General features: G+C 41.0%; 1 protein-coding gene and 1 long non-coding RNA gene across 2 annotated transcripts; both read left to right on the plus strand.

Moving 5' to 3' along the window:
* The first annotated feature begins 5,682 nt into the window (after positions 1–5,682).
* On the plus strand, positions 5,683–10,543 carry LOC145423131 (endonuclease domain-containing 1 protein). The gene is made up of 2 exons (XM_080295309.1): positions 5,683–6,013; positions 9,027–10,543. The coding sequence occupies exons 1-2, from the start codon at positions 5,726–5,728 to the stop codon at positions 10,212–10,214; spliced, it is 1,476 nt and encodes a 491-aa protein (XP_080151435.1). The 5' UTR covers positions 5,683–5,725; the 3' UTR covers positions 10,215–10,543.
* Positions 10,544–14,353: 3,810 nt separating this feature from the next.
* On the plus strand, positions 14,354–15,255 carry LOC145422984 (uncharacterized). Its single transcript, XR_013904124.1, has 3 exons — positions 14,354–14,554; positions 14,671–14,849; positions 14,993–15,255. It is a non-coding gene; the product is annotated as an uncharacterized LOC145422984 (long non-coding RNA).
* Positions 15,256–20,463: the final 5,208 nt, after the last annotated feature.

The following is a 20,463-nucleotide window of genomic DNA, read 5'->3' on the forward strand; positions in this document are numbered from 1 at the left end:
TGAAGCAGAGCTCCCTAATATGTGGACATAAACACTTACGCAATATTTGTATATCTGTGTCATCAGTATTGCTAATCTGTAACTAAAGCTGCCCCACTCGAGGGGCACACATCAAGTCTCCTGTGAGTATTTTTTAACAGCATTTAGCTCACACATTTATCTGACGCTTTACTAACAGTCAGGTGTAAGATTTTAAAGTTACTTGTAGCATTTTGGAGTTATCAAAGGGAAAAAGGGGATGGCTGTAGAGAGACAAATGCTTATTAACCAGTTCTTCCCCTTTCTACTCTTACTTAGTAGATCTTTTTTTTGTTTTCACTTTTTCTGTCCAGAGTTGGGAATTTTTATTTTGCAGAAATGCCAAGCAGGGTCTGCATTACCACTGTAGCTCTTTTGTAGTGCCATGTGGCAAGAGCCCTGAACCATTTGACTTCAGCTGTTTGGTGGCCAGAGCCATATTTTGTGATGACACTCAGCAGCTCCCAGCGATGGATGTGCAACTGTATGCATGTGAACTGGAGGTTTCTGAAAATATGTTTGCTCCTATAGGACTTACCTAAACTAAAATGAAAGGGTGCAGAAAAGAAATCAGTCCCAACATTACTATGCTATTACTGTCATCAGTTAGTCAGTGTAATAGACATGAGAACCTTTGGTTCACAAGCTTAAGTTGCTTAAGTAACTCTCTTTCTGCAAAATAAAGTATATAAAGACCAATGTTGGGCAATTAATTATATAGTTACTTCTTCAAAAAAGTTACAGAGTTATGCAAACAACAAAGTTTTTTGCAGCTGTTTACCTAAAAATGCAGCCAAGGCATTTTTCTAAACAAACATTTCAAAATATTTACAGAACAATCAGCTGTTCTCCATCAAATCTGATGCCACACAAATTATTTGTGCCACTCCAAAAAATAATTTCTGTCCACTATGAGATGAAGGAGAACAACAGCCTGATACCTGCAGGCCTGACAACAGGAGATGTATCACTGCTGTAACACCTGTAACATTCAGCAGTCGCCTCATTGTTCTGACACACACAACAAAACTATTGACTACACTACACACTAACTACACACTAACTACACAAGATTTGCGCTAAACGTCGCAAATCTCTCACATCTCAAAGCACCGCAGTCACTCCTAACCCCTCACTCCTCCCCCCAGGCTTTCGAGCGTTTTCCTTATAAAACGCCGTTTTTACTGTTTCTTACCGCATTAAATATAAACAATGATAGTATTCAGGAAAACCAAACATTGCATATTTTTTTTTATCACAACTCTGGTTTTACGTGGCCTATCAACACAATTTGAAAACTGGTATAAAGTCCACACTTTTTCCGTCAATTGTTCCGTCTGTTCTGCATCTCCAATGTTTGTACACGTTGTCATTGACGTGGCTTCACTCCACATCAGCCACGCCGCTTTGCCAGCTAAAACACCGGTGTCGGCACATAAGGACGCTGTCATAGCCTGTCAACGACGTTGATTAGCTGCGTATATACGAATATGAATCACATTATTGGCTAAGCTATCGTTCTAATCCCATACGGGAGCAGCCAGTCACTTACTGACTAACACTGCAAAACAGAATTGTTAAAGTTTTAATTTTAATTTCAGTTCAGGTTAGTTTTTTTTTTTTTTTTGCGCAACACAGATTTTCTGTGCGCAGAGACGTGCCAGCAGTGTGCCATTGCGCACGTGCGCAGCTTAGAGGGAACATTGGTCAAGAGTTGCTCAAAGTGACCTTGTACTGGAAACCACTAACTCTCGAAATAAGAACAAAATCAGTCTGTATCTGGGTTAAAACCTTGAAGCCGTTCCAATTGTGTTGTTTACAGGAAGACAGCTGACAAACTCCAAATACAAAGGGCAATTCTGCTACACTGACAGCAGATATTAACTTTTAATTGCTCAAGTTATTACAATATCAACACCTATTGCATAGTTAAATGTGGCAATCATTTGGTAAGCAGTCTTATTCAGTTTAGCATCAGAAAGTTCCTTGGCATTCAGATGTAGTCAATGATAGTTTTTGGTTTTAGACCAGCCGCAGGGTCACCAGTTTTCCAGTCCGTGTTTTCAGATTCAAAATGACGGGAATTGGTTCAAAATGATAGACTGATCCAGATAAAATCTGTGAGCAAATATCCTGACAGAGCAGAGCAGTAATTGTTTTTCCAGTCAGTCCCATGCTTGCAGTATTAAGGTTGGGCAAACAGAAAAAAATCATTAAAACTTATCAGTACAAATAAACGCCTGCCAAGATTCAATAAAAAAATATATAACCCAAAGGCCTGGCACACAAAAACCTTTGTGTTCGACTTTTTCATGTTTAAGGATTTTGAAATGATTACATACATGCAGCTTCAGCTAAAGATATGTTTTGACTTGGGCACATAAAGCAGAGCTCCCTGATGTGTGGACATAAACACTTACGCAATATTTGTATATCTGTGTCATCAGTATTACTAATCTGTAACTAAAGCTGCCCCACTCGAGGGGCATACATCAAGTCTCCTGTGAGTATTTTTTAACAGCATTTAGATTACACATTTATCTGACGCTTTACTGACAGTCAGGTGTAAGATTTTAAAGTTACTTGTAGCATTTTGGAGTTATCAAAGGACAAAAGAGGATGGCTGTAGCTTGGAAATACAAGCAATTGGGTGATTGGAAGTTCAAATCTTGGATCAGACAGTCAATGTCTTTGGGCAAGACACTGTTAAGGTTCAAAGTTGAGGAAGGAGAGTACACACCACCCATGGTCCAGAGGATCTTTGGTCAAACAATGATTTTAATGAACACACGTGTGGGAAGACACTCTGTACGCAGACAGCCAGTAGTCCTCGACTTAATCAAAGCATGAACAGATATTTTATAGCATCAGGGTTTGATTTACTGACGCCCCTTCATGCGTCACAGATACATTTTATACATAGATCAGACTTTTAACCCAGAAGATCATCTTCTATTTTCATGGCTAGCCCTTCCTGTCTACCTTTCAGTTCTTGTCTTGTTCCTCTTTCTTGCCGAGACAACAAGGAACGGTTCCTCTTTTACCGAGACACTTTTGCAGTTACAACCAGACATGAGTAATCTCTCCTCTAAATAAATTTAACTCTATGTGTGTGTGTGTCACGACCTCACATGCTCTTTCTCAATTCACCTGTTGCACTTCTGACCTTTTACCAGACCAGAAGCTCACTGAGACTATGTGTATGTCTTCTACTAAATAAATGTTTTAACCAAGAACCTCTACTAAAACCTTAATATAAAATGATCTGATATATAAGTGTTTTGTAAGCATGTATTGCAATTCCTTCTATGTTCTAGTTTTCCCTCAGCATGGATCATCTAGACACTCTCACTAGATGAAGCTTAAGACCTTTAAAGAACCTGAACATCAACTCAAATAAGCACAGATATGCAATATGTATAAAATAGTTATAACTGCACCTGGAATACAAAGTTAATTTAATACCTGTGTGCATAAAACCTTAAAGCCTTCTTAAAGCTATCTGTTACATTGTTAAAGCCTCGTCTTAGCCTGCTGCTCAAAATAACTTCCTGCTTTCACTTCTGCATACAACTTCCTGTCAGCCTGCAACTCAGTCTTTCTGAAAGAGACACTGTTTAACCCCTGAATGCAATATAAACTCCAGATTTTATTATTAATGCAATGGTAATGATGACAATTATTTAACAATAGCAGTAAAATAATTTCCCTGCTCCACAACACTTAACCCACATCGACTCCATTGTAGAATATGTTTGATGTGTAGGCCAGTTTGAGTAAAAGCGTCTGCTGAAATAGTGAACACTATTTAGTATTAAAATTCAAACCCTAGAAGTGATATCAAGAGGAGTTAAATTTGATATAAGCTGCAAAAAATTATATAGAGCTATGCAATAAAAAATTATTAAACTCGTAGGAGTCTCTGTGTCAGAAGAGAGTGAGAAAGTATTTTTTCTCACTTTGGTCACAGCGCAGCATTAACTCTGTTGATTTTAAGCTGTAAGTTTGTTTTCTGCTGAATCAGCGCGATAGATGTGCTCTTGGGCCAAAAGAGCTGGAAAAAAAAACTTGGTCCGTTTACCAGAGTAACCATGGCGCAGTCAAAATAAAAGGAGAGGTGAGGTTGGTTGAAACATTTTTTAATCCTTAATAACTGGGAGGATGTAAAAAGTAATTGAAACTGCAGCTTCTGCACATAAAGACTTCTGAAAACTTGCGGCTCGCTGCTGCAGCGTGCATCACTAATTACAGCTGATTGTTTTCCTCATAGACATACGAATCAAGTAGGTGAACAGGGTGTGTTTATGAAAGGCGATGTCATCAGATATCAGGAGAAATTTGGGAGTATGGTGGCTCTGGGAGAACGCAGACACAGTCAGCTTCCCAATGAGAATTTTTATTAAATCTGAGCACAGATATGGAGATATTACTGTGCCGATATTACTGCACAGATATTACTTGTATGATGTTCGTACTCAGCAAAAGTGCTTTATCCGTACCAGGTTAAAGACCCACCTGTTCTCAGCTGCATTTGTTTAGTATTCAAGGGTCTGCACCTGCACAATTGATTTAGGCTTGTGCTGGGTAGATTTCATTTTAGCTTTCTTTGGGTCTCTGTTTGAGGGATCACTCCTTTCATTTTATTTTCTATCTTTTCTTTACTTTTAATGTTGTATGTAATTTCTTTTCATAATTTATGTAAAGCACTTTGAATTGTCTGTACACGAAAGGTGCTATAGAAATAAACTTGCCTTGCCTTCAGCACAGAATGTGTTTGCTCGAATACAGTATTTGAATGCTATTGGATGATGATCAGATGACGGAACAAGAACGCCGCTCTCGGGTGATTCTTAATTTGATACAATCACTGCTCGGCTATTTTCAACCACTCAAATGGCTGAAATCGTCTGCTGAAGCCGAACTTCAGGATTTTTCTGCAGTCTAGAAGTCCTGCAGCATGAGCCATGTAGTGATGTTTCCACGACAGCGTACGACTTGTTGTGCCAGTGGTTGCATTTTAGGGAAAGGACTAAGCTTTGATGTACGTCTTTTTAACTTCTTTTTAAATATCACAATTTTAAGCTGAAATAAACTGTACCTTTACATGCAATAAGGTAAGATGTATTACCCCCCAAAATACAATACCCCCTGGTAACACCATACAGTGCATAGTTTTTCAAACAGAAGCTCCACCAAAAATGTGCAGATCATTTTGCAAAGGCTCAAGACTGGCTCATGTTGCAAAACAAGGAACAGCATCTTCCCTGTCTACTAGAGCTTCAAATGAGAGGAGAAAAGTTTAAAGTCTGTGAAAATGTCAACAAATACCACAATTGTAAGCCCACAAATTGTACCATGTTTATCTTTACATTCTGGGAGATCAGAATTATTATTATTATTACCCCCCCCCCCCCCCCCCCAAAAAAAATAACCCCCTTTAACATTTCTCTTACAGATTGTTGAACTTTTACTTTTTTATGTTTTTCATTATACTTTTGAATTTTACCTTCTTAATCTTGCATGACGAAATTCAATTTTCCAGACATACAGGAAGGGAGCAAAGTCACCCAGGGACAGAATCGAATGTAAATAGTTGCATCACAGCAGTTTGTAAAAAAAAAAAAAGAAAAAAAAAAAAAAAAAGCAGATCAAACAGTCGAGTGTTGTTTAAAACATCTGCCTCTCTGACTGTAGTCAGACCGCAGTCATGATAGTCTGGGCTGTCCTCGCTCTGGCTCTGTGTGGTGTTCTACCTACACTAACAGAGGTTGTCGACGACTTCAGAGACTGTTCAGAGTTCTTCTACAAAAGAAGCCAACCTCAAGGTTTTGATCAAAATGCCCATAAAATATGTCAAAAGTTTGATGATAGCTCGTACTTCGCTTCGCTGTATTCTACTGCCCACAGGATCCCACTCTACAGCGCCTACACCTTTAACTATGCGTGCAACAACGAGGAGGGACGGAAAACTGGGAACTGGTTCATTGAGCCGCAGGTAAACTGTTATTACTATCAGTTTATGGGAAACTTTGTTTGGTTTAAATTATCATTAGTAAGACTGTGCCTTCTCCTGTTAACAAGTTTATATTTTTGAGATATCCAGAAGATGAGCTGCAAATTGTTGGTTGCTTGAGTAATGGACTTTCTTTCAATGAACAAGCTTTGTTCATAAAGATGTACACGGAATAAATTTGATGGTAAAGTAAGTTATATTTAAGGAACTTTAGAAAAGGATTCAGGATCCATGCCACAGTAAAGAGGAGAGTTCATCCTGGTGCAACATGGCTCACCTATGCACCAGTCCGACTTCTAATAAGCCATGGTGGGTATCATCTGGATTGGTGTTGTATAAATGTAACAATAACAAGTTTTTCGTGTCCTAATTTATGTCTGGCCATACATTGTGTTTGTACTTCCAGACACATTTCACGAAGCAGAACGCAGTCTTCAGAAATATCTAAGTGAACACTGTGATACGTCTGACCTTCAGTCCGAAGCTGAAACTCAGACCAGTCATAAAAGAAAGCACAAGTAAAGCTGCTTTATAACTCAAAATGTTAGAAATATTCCAGTTTAGAAAATCAGCACTGCTCAGTGTTAGCCATTGTTAATCTTCAAAACTGACTAGGTTACTTTTAAACATATAACACTGTCAAAAGTGTTAATTTAACACTCAACAGTGTTGTATTTAACACTCAGAGGTGTGGACCCATATAGACCCATATCTCCAGTGTTAATTTAACACTGGAGATTTTGCTGTGCAGAAAACTCCAAAAAACATCATTTTGCGCAACACTCCCCTTTTAACTCAGTGAGAACTGTGAGGAAGCGGTATATAACTCCTGAAGTGGCTGCACATTTTATTGATGTTTTTAGACAAACTCCTGTTCAGATTTGACCTGCATCTTGTGATTTTATTACTGATGATTTTAATAATAGACTACAGTCTATTGCTCTACTGAAATTAAAAACATTAACATCTAAAATGAAGAAATGACAATATCAGAAGTTTAAAAAGAAATTACAGGAGAGCTGAGAGGAGATAGAGAAAAACAAAACCAATAATTCATCAGGACATTTTAAAGAACAACTCAAAATTTACAATAACTCAATTAAACGGGCAAGAACACTATATTTCTCAAACCTCATAACTGAAAATAAAAATAATCCAAAGTTTCTTTTCAAAACAATCACTCTTATAATAAATAAGGATTTCAACAAGTCCTCTGTGCCACTATCTAATGCTGCATGCGAGGACTTTGCAGACCACTTCATGAATAAAGTCAGTGCTACAAGATCCAAGCTTTTATCATTACATGATGTTAATCTCAATGGATCACCAGCATTGCTCTTACCTGAGGAAACACTAGAGAGTTTTGTCCTGGTTGATGCAAAGATGCTTGGTTGAGTTTTTCCCCAAGTAAACCCAACAACCTGCCTTTTAGATCCCATTCCCACTTCATTTTAAAAAAATATTTTATGGTTTCTTTTAGTCTGAGCTTTTAAATATAGTCAGTTACTCTCTTCAGATGGGTGTCTTCCATGCTGCCTGTAAAATGGCTGTGGTGAAGCCGCTTCTGAAGAAGAGTAATTTAGATACAAATGTTCTTGATAACCTGTATCCAACTTACCGTTTTTAAGTAAAATTATTGAGAAAATTGTTTTTATTCAACTGCAAGATTTTTTAAATTAGCAAAAGATTTTAAAAAAATTCAATCTGGTTTTAGGACAAAACCACAGCCCTGAGACGGCCCTTTTAAAGATTTTTAATGACTTAAGAAGTAACTTTGATAGACAGAAACTTTCTGTCCTGGTGCTACTGGATCTTAATGTTGCTTTTGATACAGTATACATCACCAGATTTTATTAGACAGACTCAGGAGTCTGGTGGGCCTCTCAGGAAATGTCGTTAAGACAGGTTTTTATCATCTCAAATATTGCCAAAATCCGCCCTTTCCTCTCTCTTACCAGCACAGAGGTGCTGATGCATGCCTGTATTTTCAGCTGGTTAGATTACTGTAATGCCCTGCTCTCTGGTTTACGTCAAAAATCTATTTGTAATCTTCAATTACTCCAAAACTCTGCGGCAAGAGTTCGGACAAGGACCAGGGGATGGGAACACATTACACCGGTTTTAAAATTGCTGCATTGGCTCCCTGTGAATTTTAGTATTGATTTTAAGGTTGGCTTATTAGTTTTTAAATGTTCAAATGGTCTTGGGCCTTCTTACCTTAGTGATCTACTTTTAAAGTATGAGCCCTTGTGGACCCTGAGGTCCTCTGGCTTTTCAGATGTTCCCCAGGGTGAGGAACATGACTTAAGGTAGGGCCTCGTTCCACCATTACGGTCCTCACCTGTGGAACAGCCTGCCGGAGAGCCTCAGGGCTGCAGAGACCGTAGAGGTTTTTAAGGGGGGGTTAAAGACCCACCTTTTTAATATGGTTTTTAGATTATTTTACCAGGATATTTATTCATTTATTTGGTTTTATTCCAGTTAACTCTGCTTTTAAATGATTTTACCTGGTTATTTATTCTTTTATTCGTTTTAAGTCCTGTGTTTCCCCATGGGGGTTCATCATGCCAGGGTTTAGCTGGCTTGGTCTGTGCTTATTGCCGCAGTGCTTGCCCTCACTGGCAAGCACTCAATGGCTGTGAGGCGGACCCTGGGCTGCCCTGGTCTGGGTGGGTGCTGTGGTGATGCCCCGGTGACTGAGCTGGCACCTGGTATGAATGAGTCCCCAATATACTGTTTCCTCACAGCAGAGGCAGGGTGGGTTTTTCACTTTTAACAATCACGGTACTGTTTTTATTATCTTGTTCATTGTGTTTGGGATCGGGATGTGTGTGTATGTGAATGGGACGGGGGTGGAGGGTGGACCGGGAGGATTGAGGGGCTTATCATCATGTTTTTATGTATTTTATCTTGTTTATGTTTGAATTTATTTTAAATTGTAAAAAATAAAGTTTGAATTGAATTGAACTCATCTGTACATTTGCCTTTCCTTCAGCTCTCAAAGGACGAGAATCCTGCCTATTCAACCGTGGTTTACATGAAAAGCTACACTGCAAGCGAGTCACAAAATATCAAAGCCAAACAAGCTGTTAATGATGACTACTCGCACACTGGCTATGACCGAGGTCACCTGAACCCAAACAGCTACCAGTGTGGTCGAGGGCGCACCGCCACCTTCACCCTCACCAACAGTGCCCCCATGGATGCCTGCTTCAACCGGGTCCACTGGAAAGAATGGGAGACTGCAGTAATTCGAATTTTAAAAGACCAAGACCCAGCAGGTACAGCTTACCTGGTGACAGGGACTGTACCCTCACCACACAACAGAAGAATACCAATGCAGGGGATTTTTGATGATCGATCTGAAAGGGACTATGACAGGGTGACAGTCCCCACATATATCTGGACAGCAGTGTGTTACGATCATCCAGATGATGAAGAGGAGTCCTTCTCTTTTGGTTACATAGGAGTAAATAAACCTCATGGCATTATCAAAGTCGAATCAGTTCAAAAGCTGGCAAGGCGCCTGTCTGACCTCTACAGCAGCACCAACTTAAACATTTTTGCTGATGACTGCTCTTTTCCAAATAGCAAAAAGCGTAAATCGGAGAAGCTGGCGAAGAAGCTACTTAGAACAGTTCAGCTGCCAATGGAAAACCGACTCAGCATGTCTCCAGATGCCGGGAATCTTCTTCACACCGCCTTGAGCCACTCCGATGATGAGGGACAGTTGTATCCTACAAAAAGAGTCAAGATCACAGACATCAAAGTAGACTTCATTTACAACTCCGTACAAGCATGGATGACAGGTATGGAGGACATGAAATTTGCCAGTGGACTTTCTTGCTTGCTTGATACTCCGAGTATCGTTGCAGATCATCCCCCAGCCGTGAGGGATGAGCTGCGACGCAAAAGACAAACATCCCAGGAGCTCGTCTGCAGACTTAGACCAGAGGTCCTAGATGACTGCTCAACCTCCTGCCTGTACATAGATCAAGCTAAAGACTACTATTGCTCCACCGGATACGTAACTGTACGATGCTCGCCAACATACTCAGACATAACGGTAGAAGGACAGAGATGTAACAGTGACCACACCTGTGGTCATCATGGGTCGGATTACTACTGGTGCTACACTGGGAACACCTGGAATTACTGCAGCCCCCCACTGCCACTCGGATAAACAAGTAAAGGGTTATACTGCAATTCCAAACGTAACTGTGCTCATTATGGTTCTTGAAACTTGTGGTGTGACATTGGTGACAGCTGGGATTACTGTACCAGATAATTTCTACACCTGACGACATTCACTTACAGTCAGATACCATGTTACCGTGTTGGCCATCAGCATCTGAAGGCCAACCCAATTTGAATTCAGTCATTTAACCTTGAAAATCATGATTGCAAGCAGGCTTATATAAAAATGCCAGATGTGTGAGAGCAAAACTCTTCAACAATCAATGTAAACTCTATGTTGAAATAAAAAGGAAATGAAGAAATGAATGAAAGAAAGCTGTTGTTTATGTTTTAATAAAACATGCACAAAGTTTGATAAATAGATTCATTGAGACAAAAAAAAGAACATCACTGGATGTATAACCTTCAATGGTTAAATAGAGAAAATATGCTTACCTGGAGTCAAAAGATCATTTCAATCTCAAACAAGTCCTTATCAACAAATGACAGTGTGGACAGAATGGATGAAATGAAAGGAGTAGGACAGGAGGAAACTTTTTTCCCACAACGTCATTTTTAAATCCTTTTTTCACCTAAGGTTATTAGTGAACACCGATCTGTGTGGGATAAATTTTACTTTGGTTGCAAGGAAAAAAAGTTCACTGGCCAGTTTGGCAGGCAATTAATAATAGTTTGTTATGTCCCATATAATAGTCATCAGGCATATTGCTTCAGTTATATGAAGGTCTGAAAACGCCCCATGAACATATTCTATTCATTCATTGGTTGCTTTGGCGTAATAATCTCAGTGAAGAGGCAGAGAAATCTCAAATTGTTCTGAGATTTTCTTTCAGAAACTTTGATCCAGTTGAAGTATTTAAGCAGGTTAGAGTTTGGGTGAGTTTAAACTCAGATTTAGATGTCTTTAAAAATACAGTTTTGCAGAAGTTTTCAAGTTGTCGACAAAAATAACAAACAGAAAATTAGTTGATCATTTTGTTTTTGATTAGTCATTAAGTGTTGAAATATTCAAGCAATTTTTTCAGCATAGTCAGAAACTAAATTAAAGTAAATTGGTCATTTTATAAGCATACCTTAAGGGGTGTTCAGATTGACTCAATTGCATTCCATTGCACTGCTTCCTCCTGTCCATTTCGCTGTGCCGTGAAACCTCGTTGTGAATAATTAAGAAACATTAGCAGCTTCTGTTGTCTTGGAAACACTGTGCCGCATGACTCTCACACTGCAACCACGGACAGAAACCCGACAAAACTCCCACCGTGCTTTCACCACACACACTACACTGTAAGGGAACATAATGGAATGGCAGAACACATCAATCTGAATGACCTTCACTGATGAATGTGCAGGCTGCCAGCGATTACTACTCCCTCTATCCCACGACCTCGTCGCTGGCTTTCCTGCATGTATGGACCACAGCGAGATATGTCATCACTGCCACTTGACTAGATACAGAAGAAACTGGAAATTGGACTGAGAGAAGCGTCTCCGTGGGAATCGCCCAAATTGGCTCTTTTAAGAGTCACTAAAAACCAATAAGAGCTTGTTCTGCCATGTATGAGGTTCACAAAAAACTTTTGTACTTGATTTTTTAAATATATTAAAAGAACCAAAACAAACATGTATGAAAAAATTACAAAAATATGATATTCACAAATATGTTTTTATTTTGAATTTATGTAACATTTAAATTGAGAACACACCATAAGAGTACAAATAACTAATAAATATTTACAAATTGAGAATGAATATAACAATAACAGTCATCAAATATTTTTAACAATTACAAATATTTATAAGAATTGATAATCATGTATACGTCACAGAACCTATTCCATCGTCTTTTACAAGTTTCAACTGAATAAAAAGAACAGCTATTGTCTCCTGGAATAATAGGGTTAGGGTTTTGAACTGAAACTGCCTCTTCTAAAGAAGAGACAGTGGTGCACGGTCCATCCTATGTTTTGCTGCAGGGCTCTATGATTTACTTTACTTAGTTTTTGTTAAGATATTCTGACTTAATTTATCTTTAGTTTCATCTGAGTTTAGTCTTAGTTTGGTTTTAGTTTAGTTACATTCCTTCTTTACTTTACTCGTCCTTCTAATTGGTATTATAATTTGCTTTACTTAGTTTTTAGTGTTGCATTCTACATGCACCTTCTTTGGCTACGCGTTTCAACATATCTGTGTCTTCATCAGGCCCCAGTGCATGTCCCCTCTGTGTCTCTTTATCTTTGTTTCTTACTCCTTGTCTTTGTTTATTCAAGGTCTTAGTTTCTTCACTCTTTGTCTTTCTTTCTCTCTCCCAGTGTTTTCCCTTTATGCAACATTTAATTTTGATAGGCGCCCCCTTTGTACTTTCCGTAGTTCCTTGTTGAGTTTCTAATTTGTACTGTTCTTAGTTTAATTGTTGCCGGTCTTATATTTAGTTTTAGATGTGAATGAAAACCCCATCAGCTCCTGGCAGTGGCAGCAGGTGTCTCTCATTAGGTGCGGGACAAAAAGAGACGCTGCCTGTGTCAGTGAAGCTCCGTGTCAGCGACAGGTAAGGTGTTCTTCTGTTCGGTTCTGCAGTTTTGAAGGAGAGGGGAACTGGGCCTGTCCTGCACAGGCTTCCCTAGAATCAGACATGGCTCCGGGGGTAACGGAGGCCCGCATCCCCCCAGAATCAGACACGGTCAGAGGGTAACGGAGGCCCGCGTCCCCCCCAGAGTCAGGCACGGCTCAGGAAGTAATGGCAGCCTAGGTCCCCCCAGAATCAGACATGGCTCCGGGGGTAACAGAGGCCATAGTACAGTGCTACCCAGTGTTGGTTCTAGGGAGATTGGAGCTGTCGGTGGAAGACGCAGGACAAGCTGCAGCCAGGGCAGACCTACCCCGAGTCAGAGCATCAAACCTCGAGGAAAGGTGGAAACATTTTCCCCGATCCATGGGTAAGCATGAGATTGTTATAGTCGCTCCTTTATGATTCTTGTTGCTTCAGGTGATAATGCTTTTCTTTTCTGGTCGTTCTTACAGATAAACACCTGGCTGACTACAAAGTGTTCCTGAGCGTAATTAATCCAACCAAGTTTAAAAAATATGCTGTACGCCCGAGGGTGTAAACTGTGAAGCGCTTCCTGTCCTTCGTGGGACATCCAGCCTGTCAGACACATGACTGGCTCTTCCTTGACGATGTTCAACGAATATACAGGTAAATTATCATCGGCTGATGTGGATGTCAGCAAATGTGCTTTGCTGTGAGATTTCACTGATGTCAGCTGACTTTCATTCCAGGTGGGCATCAGACTTGACTGAGAGGTCCTTCAAGGTCTCCACAATCGTGTCCTATTCAAAACGAGTAAAACACTTTGTCACATACCAGTGATGGAATGTATCTCAGTACATTTACTGAAGCACAGTTTTAATGTACTTTACTGTGTCTTTACTGACACGTTTCTACTACTTTTTACTTAGATGCTGTTATACTGTTCTTTTATCCTGTCTTCCTTTTCTCACCCCAACCGGTCGCAGCAGATGGCCCCGCCCCTCCCTGAGCCTGATTCTGCTGGAGATTTCTTCCTGTTAAAGGGGAGTTTTTCCTTCCCAATGTCGCCAAAGTGCTTCCTCGTTGGATGTCATATGAATGCTGGGTTTTCTCTGTAGGGTCCATCTTACCACATAAAGCACCTTCAAGCAACTGTTGTTGTGATTTGGCGCTGTATAAATAAAATTAAATTGAAAATACTATTTTTAATGTACTTTGTACTCCATACCATTATTTAAAATTTTTAGCTACTTCTTCTTCTTCTTATTAAGTATTATTATATTTAACCCTGCCCATATAAGTAATGGAAAACACCTCCAGCTGAAACAATAAAGTGACACAATAACCGATCAGTAATTCTGATCCTCTAATATGACGAATGTGAATACTTTTACTTTAGGTACTTCATTTATATTCTGATGGTAAAACTTCTGGTTTTGAGGCTTTTGCTTCAGAAAATAATTGAACAACAGGAACAGATCCACCACCATCTGCTGGATGAGGGGCATGCACTGAAAGTCCTGCCAGTTTTCTTCCTCTTATTTATTACTGAAAAAATCAGATTTCCTGTGGGAAACTTGTTCTTGTTCCCTCTAAAACGTCGTGTTTGAAAAAGAAAATTGTGTTAAATTACCTCAAAATATATTTCAAAACAGTATGGTGTGTTATTCCAGAGCAGGATTCAGAGGAAAGGAACTCAGTGTGTCAACTGTCTGACTGAGCACACGACGCTGTGGAGGAGAAACTCTGCAGGAGAAGCCGTCTGCAACGCCTGCGGACTCTACTACAGACTACACCGGGTACTACAAACTAAAATACTGCTCTGGCCACATGCTTTACTTCCTCTAGTAAGAGTAAAACAGCAAAGAAGGTGTTCCTTGTACTTTGAGGCTGAGTCTTTGTTAAATGTTTGCAGGTGAATCGCCCGCTGGCCTTGAAGAAAGATGGAATCCAAACCAGAAAACGGAAAGTGGTCACTAAGAATAAGAGGAAAACTGACCAATCAGAGACCAAGCTGCCTAAGGGTGTCCAGCCCAGTGATGTCACAGCAGCTGACAGCAGCGTTGTCGGGTTTTAGGTGACCTGATGCTGCAGGTAAAACGATCTGCAGCAGTTTAGGTTTTATTGTCAGAATTCAGTCAGAGATAAACTGTAATGCAAGAAACGTGCATGTTTAGATTCTCAGGATCTCATTACCTCTGATCTCTCTCTGTTTTGAACCTTCATAAATCCACCAGAGGAAAACATCAGCTCAGGACCTTCTTCTTCATTATCAGAACAATCGAGTGAATAAATAAATCCATGAACCTCTGCAGACAGGAGCTGCTCGCACAACCTTGAAGAGAAATTTGTGAGGGTAAAGCTTTTCAGACGTGTCTGCTGTTGTTGCTTCCTGTGTGCCGTCCTCTGTGATCACCTGTGTTTTTAGATTTTTGTTGGCTGTATTTACTGTGGACCTTGTCTCCAGCCCAATAAATGACTCACTTTTTGTTATTTAACACATCTTATTTTGCCTCCTACATTTGGGTCCCCACTCCTCCACTCCCCCCTCCTTCTGACAGCAGCATTTATCGACAGCTACCAGGACGAACTCATCACTCATGTGATCCAATGCATAAACATTAACAGCCTGGGTTTAGTTTCAGCTGCCTCACACACGTAAAACTCAACGTTTTAGAAATGGCTTTAAATCCAGGACCCGTTCCAGAAAACAGGTTTGAAAAAACTCAGTTTAACATAAAGTCTGATCAGTTATTGATTAATTATTAATATCTGATTCATCCTTACGTGGGGAAACTCTGAGTTTTGGGATTTTACATTAAGCAGTCAATATGTGCTTGAAGTGCAGACTTTCAACTTTAATGTAATAATAAAAAATAATAATGTTCCCTCTACATTTCTTGACAAATGAATGGTAAATGGCCTGTATTTGTATAGCGCTTTACTAGTCCCTAAGGACCCCAAAGCGCTTTACACATCCAGTCATCCACCCATTCACACACAGATTCACGGCAAGCTACATTGTAGCCACAGCCACACTGGGGCGCACTGACAGAGGCGAGGCTGCCGGACACTGGCGCCACCGGGCCCTCTGACCACCACCAGTAGGCAACGGGTGAAGTGTCTTGCCCAAGGACACAACGACCGAGATATATATATTACTGTATATATTACTATACTATATTACTATATTACTATATATTACTATTATATATATATATAAAAACACCCAGCACGCCCCTGGGGGCGGTTTATCCTTCAAGCTCGGGTCCTCTACCAGAGGCCTGGGAGCTTGAGGGTCCTGCGCAGTATCTTAGCTGTTCCCAGGACTGCGCTCTTCTGGACAGAGATCTCCGATGTTGTTCCCGGGATCTGCTGGAGCCACTCGCCTAGCTTGGGAGTCACCGCACCTAGTGCTCCGATTACCACGGGGACCACCGTTACCTTCACCCTCCACATCCTCTCGAGCTCTTCTCTGAGCCCTTGGTATTTCTCCAGCTTCTCGTGTTCCTTCTTCCTGATATTGCTGTCATTCGGAACCGCTACATCGATCACTACGGCCGTCTTCTTCTGTTTGTCTACCACCACTATGTCCGGTTGGTTAGCCACCACCATTTTGTCCGTCTGTATCTGGAAGTCCCACAGGATCTTAGCTCGGTCATTCTCCACCACCCTTGGGGGCATCTCCCATTTTGACCTCGGGACTTCCAGGTTATACTCGGCACAGATGTTCCTGTACACTATGCCGGCCACTTGGTTATGGCGTTCCATGTATGCCTTGCCTGCTAGCATCTTGCACCCTGCTGTTATGTGCTGGATTGTCTCTGGGGCATCTTTACACAGCCTGCACCTGGGGTCTTGCCTGGTGTGATAGACCCCAGCCTCTATGGATCTTGTGCTCAGAGCTTGTTCTTGTGCTGCCATGATTAGTGCCTCTGTGCTCTTTCAGTCCAGCTTTGTCCAGCCACTGGTAGGATTTCTGGATATCAGCCACCTCCTCTATCTGCCGGTGGTACATACCGTGCAGGGGCCTGTCCTTCCATGATGGTTCCTCGTCTCCCTCCTCTTTCTTGGGTTTCTGCTGCCTGAGGTGTTCACTGAGCACTCGGTCAGTTGGGGCCATCTTCCTAATGTATTCTTGGATGTTTGTTGTCTCATCCTGGACTGTGGTGCTGACACTCACCAGTCCCCGGCCCCCTTCCTTCCGCTTAGCGTACAGCCTCAGGGTGCTGGACTTGGGGTGAAACCCTCCATGCATGGTAAGGAGCTTTCTTGTCTTTATGTCAGTGGCTTTTATCTATTTATTGATCCCCACAGGATATGTATATGTATATATATATATATATATATACTGTGTACAAGGTACCGTACCCACACACTGCTCCCTGGGCCCCCAATGGCTGCCCACTGCTTCACAGAGTGAATGGGTTAAATGCAGAGAGGAATTTCCCCACGGGGATCAATAAAGTACACTTTCTTCTTTCTTCTTCTTCTTTATTTTGCCTGTTTGTATCTGGATCTTTGCTCGCTTAAGAATTGTTGTTTCGCCTTCAATCTGGATTCCATTTATAATATCCACAAAGCAGAACTAAAAAGTACTATATTTGTATGTTTTCTGTATATTAATGAATGGAATAAATGTAATCTGAAGTATTATTCAGTTTGTTCATGCCGGCACAGCAATGTAGTGGATGGCATAGTTAGAACTTAAACAGAAAATACTTGTCAGATTAAACATAATCATGCATAATATCAATCAGTGATAAAAATATAATCCAGTTTGTCGAAATACCAAAAAGCTCAATCTCCAAATGAATCACTCATTCTTCTTTTTTAACTTCCTGAGCTTTTTTAAATCACATAAGAAACTCTAACATGACCGTGAGTGACCTCTGGGTGCTGATGTCACTGTTCAGGTCAGTTATTTTATTGCCCCTTATTGGAAACAGACAGACTCTGAAGCAATCATCCACAAAGAACAATATAAAAACAGTAAAACCAATGCACAACAACCACAAAAATGTTAAATCACTAATACACCAAGTCATTAGACACAGTAAAGATCGTCGCCTGCAGCAGTAGCAAGCAGAGAGCCTGTTTAGTGTAAACACGGCTGACTTTGTTTTTACTTTGCACTTTATTTTATTTTATTTTATTTTTTACGGTCATCTGCTTTTGATTCACTCTGAAGTGTGTTGTTTCTGCTCCGTGTGTCTTCATGTGCTGGATTAGCAAAGCCAACAGGAAGCCGCCAAAGCAAAGTGTCTGATCACCTTCATCAATGAGAGATTTCATTTTTTGATTTTCAATCAAATCTGCTAGAAACACGCTTTGACTTGCTGATTACTGAATGTAAACTGATGGAAACAATCTCAGTCTTTCCATGTAAAGTTACATTTAAATAAACACAAAGTTACGAATACTTTAGGGGTCACTGAACGTCACGGAGGCCCCGAAAGTCCCGCAGGTTTAATGGGACTTATCACCCAAACTCCACAGTGAGATGTCAGCAGTGCTAACAGAGGCCTCAGCCTGTGACAGAGCATCATATGCTATTATCAGACAATAATACACCATACTCCCACCCTGGCCCCCACCCACTCAGAGCCTCCTGCTGGCTGCTTGCTGAGGGCCGAAATTGTGCAACGCAGGAGGCTTCTGGTTTTCCGGAGCCAGAAAAAAAGGCTAAGAGAGGAAAAAGGAGATAAAGAGAGGGCGGTTGGTGGTCTGAGGCCGGCCAAAGATGCCTTACCTCCCTCCACCACCTTGAATGTGTGTGTCTGTTTGTGTGTGTGTGAGGGGTCCGGGCAATAACAGTACGGATGAACGTCATGAAACATCAGAAACCACAGCAAACCCACACTTTTTTTACAGATGTTCACAGAGGCATCCGTTAGCCGTTAGTGCTGGTTACACACACACACACACACACACACACACACACACACACACACACACACACACACACACACACACACACACACACACACAGTAAACGGCTGGGGAGTGAACAGCTGCAGCAGATGTTGACATCTTGTTCTCTCAGCAGCCAGAAAACACTCAGAGAGTGGACTGCCACACTCAGAGGTCCTCCAGGACATGAAGTCTGAGTTTGTCCTGAAGGTGGCGACAGAGGGAGGGGTCACCAGGTCACCACAGTTGGTAGGTTACACAGGCTGTGCGTATTGTGACGAGATCCCAGAAAACTAAATGTAAAAAACAAAGAGTGTGTGTGACACAGGAGTTTGGCATTTGAAGCACATATTTTATTTGAATGAGCTTCTTGGTAATGAAAGGAGCCTCTCAGTCTGGTTCAAGTCTCATTTGGCTTTCAGTGGGGATGCATCGATCAGCTGTGAAGCTCACGTGAGAAAAGCCTTTCTTACATTCATGTTCCACCAGCCAGTAAAAGTTTTCTTGTCTGCATCGTAGCTGCATTTCATTTTCACAACCTACACGGATATTTTTGGCAGTTTCTCATGTTCCACAAACATCTGAGTAGCTTGTGATTTGTAGGTTTCCACTGTGGAGAATTGCTGCGTACATGCAGCAAAAGACAGCGACATGTTAAAGTGCAGGAGGCCCGTGATGATCTTTACTGCTTTCTTCACAGTCATTCAATAAGATCCAGACTTTAGTGACAGGTCTGTCTTGCAGTGATGATTTTTGGAAACTAGAGCGTCTAGAGGGGGATAAAATCGCTGTGCAGTAAATCGTAAGGAGGGATACCTGGTCACTCTACCTAGGTCTGAGTTGTCCACTTACTGACTCATCCTCACCCGCGAGTCGCGACCCTGAATTGGTTAAGCAAAAGAGGATGGATGCATGGATGGATTCTACCTTCAGCAGTTTATTTTTAATGTGTCTTAATTATTTACAGATATTTTCTAACTTATTTATAACTGATCTCTGTCCTCTATAGTGAGGATTTTCTGATTATTCTGCTTTGATATATAAGATGCGAGCACAGGGCAGGACAGGGCCACCTTCATAGACTTTTGACCTGCGCATGATTGTTAATGTCTTGCCAGTGAGTTTTGCAGGTAATGAACAAAGTTTTTCTACTTGCTTGTAAAAAATCACCCTGACTTTGTTTTCTTAGAAGAGATGATGAAACAATAAATAGTTTTAAAGGTTTTTGTGGATATCTTGTTGACTCCATTTACATATAGGGCATTTTCAGATACTTCCCTGCAGAGGTATGTGCCACCTGCCTAGACCTCTTGCCCCTCCTTTGACCCCGCCTCCATGTAAAACTTTCTAGATCTGCCACTGAATTTGATTTAAAACAGAAAAGAGCAGGATGGATGGCTGCAGTTGAAGTTACAGTGAAGGGCGCCCCCTGGTGACAGCTATGGTCTCTGCACCTTTCCCGTTAGTTTTCTCTTTGAGGTTGTCCTTATTAAATCCACAGGATGTTCTCTGGATGTTTTCAGGTCGAGTGACTGTGAAAGCGCCTGAAGTCACTGAGCCCATCTGAGCGTTTCACACCTCAGAATCGACAACAAGACGAAGTCATCCTCTTTTCATCTTCGGCTTCATGATTTTTCTCCTGTAACTTCTTCCCCTTCTAATAGTGAAATGTTCCCGTGGCCCTGGCTGCAGCGCATGCTCAGTCAATTGCCTCAGTTCTCTTTCTGCTTGACTTTATCACTAATTTACTAAATGATTGATTTCTTCCAGGACTGCAGCATGGCTTCATAGCAGA

Source organism: Astatotilapia calliptera, chromosome 20 (assembly GCF_964374335.1).
Source record: "Astatotilapia calliptera chromosome 20, fAstCal68.1, whole genome shotgun sequence".
Lineage (NCBI taxonomy): Eukaryota > Metazoa > Chordata > Actinopteri > Cichliformes > Cichlidae > Astatotilapia > Astatotilapia calliptera.